This window comes from Cydia splendana, chromosome Z (assembly GCF_910591565.1).
Source record: "Cydia splendana chromosome Z, ilCydSple1.2, whole genome shotgun sequence".
Lineage (NCBI taxonomy): Eukaryota > Metazoa > Arthropoda > Insecta > Lepidoptera > Tortricidae > Cydia > Cydia splendana.
In genome coordinates, this window is record NC_085987.1 from 8,817,455 (window position 1) to 8,826,188 (window position 8,734).

Below are 8,734 nucleotides of genomic sequence, written 5' to 3' on the forward strand. Positions count from 1 at the left end.
GGTACAGTCGGACTGCAATCCGAGAACCCGACTGCAACTTGTATGGGAACTGCATGCCAACGTTGCAGTTGCCGTGCAGTTCCCATAAAATTGCAGTCGGGTTGCAGTTCTTCTGTATCGGCCCTAAATTGCGATCTGTCCTGGTAAACTTTTGGAACGACTTAGACGTCAACCACAGAAAATGACCTAGGTACTTGAATATCGATGCACACCACACAACAGAAATCTGAGGCAACAATCTTATCCATCGCAAAACGTCCATAACGAAGTCATAACTTTGATCCTCAAAACCCTACTCATATGTTAGGCCCTAAAAGTAGCGACCGCAAAATCAGTGCACTTGAAATTCACTGAACAAACACAGAGGACGACCGGAGGCGCGAGGGCGCGACGTGATTTCGCGACCGGGCCGACCCTGGGACGACCCCAATCCGGGAAAACCCTCCTAAGATCTACGCCGCTTCCCTACCAAAAGCACCCACATCGTTACATTCAATTGTAATTTCAACATATTCAAAATAAGGTTGAATTCGAGAGATCAAGGTATGACTCGAAATACTATTTTTCACATCACCTAATCAGAAAATGGATTTTTCTTCCCTGCTAGGAGGGATCAAAGTGGCACTTTTCTGTTCAAGGACATTTCATTGCCAGTATAAAATATTAATATACTTAAATAATTAACTATGAACATCGTATGTACAGCCTGGCAAAAAAGACTAGAAATTAAAAAGTGGCAACACTAGTATCAACACTGAGATTTTTTTATTTTCCTCATAGTTGATGTGAAAAGCAGTATGTGTCACACGGTATCAAAATTATTTCGTCTTGGGCGTTAACTCTTGAATCCCTCATTACGCTCAGGATTCTACTTTAGAATCCCTCACTACGTTCGGGATTCTATTGTAGAATCCATCGCTTCATTCAGGATTCAATGTACGCCCTTGACAGAAATATATCATTTTGATCCTTCGAGCAACACGGAAGGGAGGCGGCATTCGCACTATTTCCCCTCTGCCGAGGTACAAGATTAGCGCGTCAATCTAATCTAGCGCGGGTAATAAAACTAGTTGCACTTGGATTTTTCACTAGACCGAGTCCAGACGCGCGCGTGAACACTGCTGCACAAAAATGCCTGTTTGCTCGGTTTTTTATTATAAAAAGAGGTCGGGGACATCAAATTTACAAAAAGAAAGTGTTACATTTCACATGTAATATTTTTTTTACATATCATACGTTTAATTACATTCAAACACAATTATTATATTTTAGTCTCATGTAATTGTTGGATTTATCGATTTTGCTCGCTCAGTACAAATTGCGGATCGGTCGAGCGACAAATCCGACTTCTCATCTCTCAGAATACAATAACATACTTCAACGAAAATGTGTTAGTGTGCGTGTTGTGACACTTGTCACTCGTCCGTACACAAAAAAGATCGAGGTTTGCAAGATTTGTCTTTGACGTGTGTCATTTTCTATGTATTTGTGTCGTCATTACAGATTGGATTTTGTATGTAAGTGTGTGAGAAGTGCGACTGTGTGCATCTTTCCCCCCGCGAAAAATGGCAGAAAGATTTGTACGGTGAGATATCTCTAGGGCCCCTCCCTTCCGATGTGTCGGAAGCCGGTGTTGCTCGAAGTTTTGATCCCTTGTAACACAAAGTACTATTGCACTAAGCAGTTCGTACTGCACGGTCAATGTGAAGTTTTTATAGGTGTGTAATTTTAAAATTCGAATCGGTTTATCTGTCAAGAAGGGAAAGATGTTGGCATATTTACCTACTTATTCTTATACTTTATTTACATATTTCTATTCTTGTGCTAAGTGATATAATATCACTGATATTGTATACAACCACTATTTTAATAGTATTTTTACATTAAAATGATAATAAATTTCAATAGACTTTTGGTTCAAATTCTTATACTACACATAAACAAATACCTAAACATGAAATTAACGAGTAAAAATTCAAAAGAGGTTTCATCGTTTATTAAAAAACGTCATTCGTAGATTGTCAAACATAACTACTTATTTATTACTAATAGATTTCTACTTTTACGAAAGTTAAGCTAAACTTTACTATACGGCTAATCTGCTATCATTTGATAACAATTTGCGTGTAATTCACAAGTAATTAAGTAGATCTCCTTTATTTCAGTTAAGCCCTGAAAATGGCTTTGAAACCGACTACATGTAAGGAAGCCATCGCGCGGTGGGAGAAGGCGAAGGAACAAGTGGCCGCAGAAGCCACGGTGATAGAACTCCAGTTCCAGTGGCCACCCATCGAGAAAATGGACGGAGCTCTCTCATCGCTAGTCGCTTGCGAGTCAGTTTAACCTGAGGGCCAGGGCGGGGCTTGCAGGATTTGTAGGACCCAAGAGGCATCCTTGTGTATGGGGGTCGCGGACTACAACACCCAAGTAGGATGCCTTTTGGGTCCTACAAATCCTGCAGGCCCCGCCCACCGCTGTAATCCGCCGCATAGGATTGTGTGTGGGTTGTCGTCCTACGTTGCGGACTACCGTGTTTGACGTATGACAACAGTGCGCGCCATTTTTTTGAATTTTATAAAGAAAATCGCTGTTTGTGGGACCAAAAATCACCCAATCACTCCAACAAACAATGGAGGAATAGGCATTGCAACAATTATTACCAATACTTAAGAAATATGACGCTCTCTGGCGAATTTTTAGCAGTTTCTTTTCCCACAATCTTTTTTATTTTTATCCAATAACAAGAAAATACATAGCAAAAGAGCTATTTTCTTTTTTTTAATTGCACGTAACATTTTCAAGAGTAAGTAGACCGACACTTGTGAGAAACGAAGCAGTACTGATGATGGACGGCAAACAGAGGGGCTACCGCGAAAACCGATATTCGCAAATTGCGGGGATCTTTCTCTTTTACTCCAAGGAAGGCGTAATAAGAGTGACAGAGAAAAATGCCCTCAATTTGCGAACTTCGATTTTCGCGGTTATAGCCCAGTACCGAGTGTGAGCTATTTCTTGCTCCGTAGTCCTGCGAGGCGGACTACAAGGTAGGAGTGTGAATGGGGGGCTTTACAGACTGCCGTGCGCCAGTGTTGCCAAGTGTCCCATATTTCCGTGTTTTTCTACGAATTTTTGCAATGGAATCCTTTAAGATTCAATTTAAATTAATGTGGTTCCGCTTTTTTAGAGGTAGATGAAGGGCGTGAGGTAATATAATGCACCTTTTTCCATGAAAATCTTAAAAAATCTGTGCCTTTTAAAGCACTGCTTTTGTTATTTCATCGACTGGCTACATTGCCGTCCACAGTCATAATTTGAAAATGACAGCTGTCAATCGGTGCGATGGAGCTTACACACTAGGGAAATTGGTACGGAGCGCACCAGTATTATTATTCCACTGTCATAATTTGAAAATGACAGCTGTCAAACGGTGCGATGCAGCTTACATACACTAGGGAAATTGGTGCGGAGCGCACCAGTATTATGTTTACCTGTCAATTGGTGCGACGTGCATGCCCACCGTACCGCTATTAATAATAATTATGTGCGATGGAATCTTACATACTAGAGTTTAGACCAAGAAAAGTCTGCAGCGATTTTGATAGCCCACGCAGTGCAAGTGTTATTTATACATCATAATTTCATAGAACTTTGATAAATGCGCCGCACCGCACCAAGGTCGAGGTCCGGTGCGATAGTCTGTTACCACTTTTAGTTGGACGCAAGTGTGGACACAGCTATGAGTTTTTTCCCTTATAATTAGGTAGGGAAGAATTTTAACGTTCTCTATGATTTAATGATTTTCTAGATTTTCGAATAAGACTGAATTCGGATAAGATAATGTTTTAATGTTGTGTCGTTTGACCAACGAATTAGTAATGCAAAGGTCGTTTATTTTTGGGGACTGACAGGGTGACCATTTCGAGATAGGTACCTATAGGTACATAGGTATTAAATTATGTGTTTATAGTGACATTAGTATAGTACCTAAAACCTTTTCCTGGCAAAAACGAGCAATTCTTTGTCACAGAAAGTTTACCAGAATTCATATCAAATGCAAATCAATCATACCTATTATAGATAAGTATCTGTCCTCACTATAATATGGTACCTTATATTAGAAACATAAGAACCTTTTTGAATGTTTGTACCTATACCTAACAGTAACTGGACAACGGGGAGTGTGGCTCGTCCTCCACCTCATTATTAACTACAACGCTCGTATTATGATACACTGCCCTAAACTAATTACAAACGATTGACTTCTCCAAATCCTTAAGGTCTCTTATATCTTCAGGTGTATGTTTGAATAGGTATGCTCACTTAGCATTAAACGCTAGGTTAGCTGTAATAAAGCTAGCATAAATGTGATCACTTCATCGTATCGCATTAAAAAATAATATTCCATGGAAAAGTAGTTTTCCAGTTCCAGTTAACAATCAATCGTGTTATAGCCACCCTGTATTTAAAACGTTAATGTTGTTTCCAGGAAACTGAGTTTATCGTCCAATATGATCGACAAAATAGTTGGAATCGCAGGCATGAAGAGTTTGAAGATACTGTCCTTGGGCAGGAACAACATTAAATCTTTGACAGGAATTGTACGTTATTAACATTTAATTTTCTCGCACAAGTGTAGGTACCTATTTGATATTGATATTGGCAGTGTCCACCACAATGACCACCCGTGGAGGCCCCGCCACTATACTTTCCAAAATGGCCGTGCCCAGTTATCCTGCCGTGTAATCTGTGGCGCTGCTACTCAAAGGCTTGTTATATCAGATCAGGCTTCCGGATCCCTGCCACTTGCCGTGGGGTCCGGTCCGGCTCCCAGATCATACCACTCGGAGGGTTATGCATTAACATCACCATCAACCATCATTTGCATATTTTTTAAACCAAAATCGAACATGAACTATGGTAGAATAGTCTTTGATGTTTTTTTGCCAATTTAATGTCAAGATAAGATTTACATGTTGGGGCTACAGTCTAGGCGAGTCTACACCACGCACTTAAGTACGCGTTAGATGGCGTAAGCTCTAGACTCTAGAGGGATATATAATAGTTGGATGATTAATGTATAATATGACAATTTGAAGGAGACAGTCGGCGATTCACTGGAAGAGCTGTGGATGAGCTACAATCCCATAGACAAGCTGAAAGGCATAGGAGCAATGAAGAAATTACGTGTGTTCTATTTGTCAAACGCGCTGATCAAGGAATGGACTGAATTTAACCGTTTGCAGGTATGTGTATTATACACCGTGGGCCAATTAAACCCGACAGATTTTACCACGCATTTCCTGAGGTCATAAGGAGCAAAAAATGTTAAGAATTTGGGTCAAAATAGGCATAATATTTTTTTTTGCGTTTTCTGTGCACTATACTTTATTTCTTTAATACATCTTGGCGAAGTAAAAAACATTAAAACGAATAAGTATTTTTTTTATTTATAGATAAAAAATTGTGAGTTTCCTTTAAAACTTTAATGTCTGTCTAAAACAAGTCACGTAGTGGTTGCGTCACAGCTAAAAAGGCGTTTTTGACTAAGTTATAACACAAACAAATTTTCTCATAAATTGTCATTATCTCTAAAACAAGATCGATTTCAGGAAACTTTGTACGAAATTTTGGTCTCTAAATGCGGTCAATAATACACCTATAATCTGTCGGGCTTAGTAGGCCCACGGTGTACTTATACGTTATCATTGTTTTTAGGGTTCCGTCCCTAAAATGGGAAAAAGTTTAGCCTGCTCTGCGAGTTTACTATGTGAGATAGAATACACAACCATGCGCGATTGGTGCAACCTCAAAATCGTCATAAAGACCATTCCTAAATTTAAAGGTTTACAAAGAGTCACATAACATCTGATAATATGATGTAGGTACCTTATTACCTACATCTAAATGTTGAACCAAATGTAATTCCAACTTATTCATATATACAAGGTTTTTCCAGAGACTAAAGACACGTTGTAGGTATAAGTTCCATACCGTTTCCGCTCAGCCTCAACAATAGTTATTTGTTTTACAAGGGGGCAAAGTTGTTGTTTAAACGAGCGCAGCGAGTGGTTCGAAAAATGGAATCTTGAGCGTTGCGAGGGTTTCAAAGCACGAGGGTTAAACAAAATTTGCCCCCGAATGAAACATACAAATTTTCACCACACCAACCCGAAGCAAATATTAAATGTAAAATATCAAACAAAATCAAACCAAATCAAATTCAAATGAATGTTATTAAATATTTATCACCCAAAATCATCATTTAAAAGTCAATTCTACCAGAATTTGCATTTGATTACTTTCCCTCACATGTGAATTACTGATAGCAAAGTGCAACTTTGCTATCCGTTTTTGCAGTGCAAAGTAAGCCTTTCCAAGCTGGTGTGGTGAAAAATATAAAATGTATTCGCCGCTTACTAAGTTAATGTTATTCCATTAGGAGTGCCCAGCCTTGATAGACTTGGTGTTGAGTGGAAATCCTCTATGTGACAGTCAGCCCGACGTGGATACCTGGCGAACCCAAGCCTGCAACCGCCTTCAGCAGATCACCAAACTCGACGGCATTCCTGTCATAAGGGAGTAATGCTCATCATAGCATGAGCCAGCGGCTTCTTGCGTCGAGCCCCCTACAGTATTTCTAAAGCATAACGTACCGATATCAGAATCTATTTCCCTTGGTTGGGAACTCCTGCAATAAGCTCAAGAGGTAGGGCCGTTAATCTAAAAAGAATACTTATATTTACCTTATTTTTAATATAGATACCAAATACAATTATAAAATGTGTCTCTTTATCATTTCGGCGTTTCAAATGAATACAATTTTCGGTCATTAAGTATCAAGATTCTTCCACGTAATAAGTCAATTACTCAACTATGCCGGACGGAACGACGTTGTCCCTCGGAGTTAATATTCCAAATTAGTTCTGATTGCGTGACACTTTCAGCAACAATGGTTGATAGAGAACCACTTGTTTAGGTTTGGAATTGAAACGACGATATTACAAATAATAGCGCTGCATCGCCGCGCCGGCTTGACATTTATGACAGATTATGACTCTGGCAACACTAATAACCGGCATGCACGCCATCTATCTATTAGATGGCGCAACCTATACGAAAGAGCGTTAAGATTGAATTCTATTAATCGAAAAATGATTGCTGTGGACAGATCGGAATCTGACACTAGTTGATTGTTTAAAATTTGTATGTAATGTTTGATTGGTCGTAAATTGTCTTACTTAATAGTATTAACTCTCACAGCTATATATTGTCTGTTTGTCTGGGCTACTTAAACTTTAAAAGTACCTGAAGAGTAATGTAATGAAACATGGGTACATGTGCGCAGCCAGCAGCAGAAGTAGAAAAGCAGGCAAGGTGTACAAAATAATCTGAACACAATGTAATAACCTAAGAGCCTGTGCAGATCACTCTGAACACCTGGGCCGCGCGGAGAAGCGGTCCAATTAGGTATTATGTGCATATTAGTTATACGTTTAGACTGTTAATAATTAAACGAAATATTACCTAGTATGAACATAGTTATAATCTTATACCTTTAAACGAGCAATTCTCGTATATATATTTGTATATTTAGGGGATCTCGGAAACGGCTCTAACGAATTCGATGAAATTTGCTATACGGGGGTTTTTGGGGGCGAAAAATCGATCTAGCTATTAGGGTCTTATCTCTGGGAAACGCGCATTTTTGAGTTTTTATGTTTTCCGAGCTTTGCTCGATGAAGAAAAGAGAGTACAAATAATGATATATCTTAGGTACCTATTAACTGCGCCTAGATCTAAAAATTCGAAAAGCACCGCCATAATGCTACGTTCTGTCTTTGAAAATCGACGCCATCAGAGTTCTGATGACTAAGCACCCAACAATTTCGGTCCACTCAGGTTATTCATCGCGTATCACTTAAGTACAAAAGAGAGAAACTATTGTTGCCCGCAATAATGATTCGTCATACGTCTGAAAGCCGACTTAATAGCCTGCTTAATTCGCGGCAAAAGGAAATGCGGATTGGTGGGGGACGGAAAAGTGTCTCCCGACGACGCTATTGTGTTGCCACTAATAAAATTTAATGATGTAAACGGATAGCGCGAATTTATCTAATTCAGAACCGCTCAGGGAGTTTCGCTTAGGGGGAATCAATTAACGGTAATACATCACTCGAAGGCCAAATCGAATTATTAACGTGATATGATACCTATCTTAATAACATTAAACTTTTGAAGATTGTTTTTGGAACAAATGTAGGTACTTAGTTACACAAATTATTAAAACAATGAATGACATTGCTCATCTATGGTAAACAATATTGAGACTAGTAACTTTATAATTGTAATTTTTTCAAAAAATAAGTAACTACCTATGTGGTACCTGGTCTATAGTCCGAATATACTAACGCGACGGTAGGTACTGTGTTCTAGGTAATTTGTAAGACTATTGTATGGTGTACCGAACTATTTGAATACTTTGGATGCTACCTACTATATGACGCTGACTGTACCTACGATTAAGCCTCCTATTTTTATGCATTGCAGTGCCATCACTGCAATGGATAAAAATAGGAGGCTTACTAATTATAGGTACAGTCGCCATCAGATATATCGGAGCGGCCAAGGTGCTCACAAATATCGGAACACGCCTCTATTGTCAGGGCGTTAGAGCGCGTGTTCCGATATTGTGAACACCTTGGCCGCTCCGATATATCTGATGGCGACTGTACCT

At 39.3% G+C, this 8,734-nt stretch overlaps 1 protein-coding gene across 1 annotated transcript; it reads left to right on the top strand.

The window, feature by feature from the left end:
* The first annotated feature begins 2,127 nt into the window (after positions 1-2,127).
* On the top strand, positions 2,128-6,754 carry LOC134804526 (dynein axonemal light chain 1-like). Its single transcript, XM_063777615.1, has 4 exons — positions 2,128-2,333; positions 4,487-4,598; positions 5,097-5,243; positions 6,440-6,754. Exons 1-4 carry the CDS (start codon positions 2,179-2,181, stop codon positions 6,581-6,583), a joined length of 558 nt encoding a protein of 185 aa, XP_063633685.1. The 5' UTR covers positions 2,128-2,178; the 3' UTR covers positions 6,584-6,754.
* Positions 6,755-8,734: the final 1,980 nt, after the last annotated feature.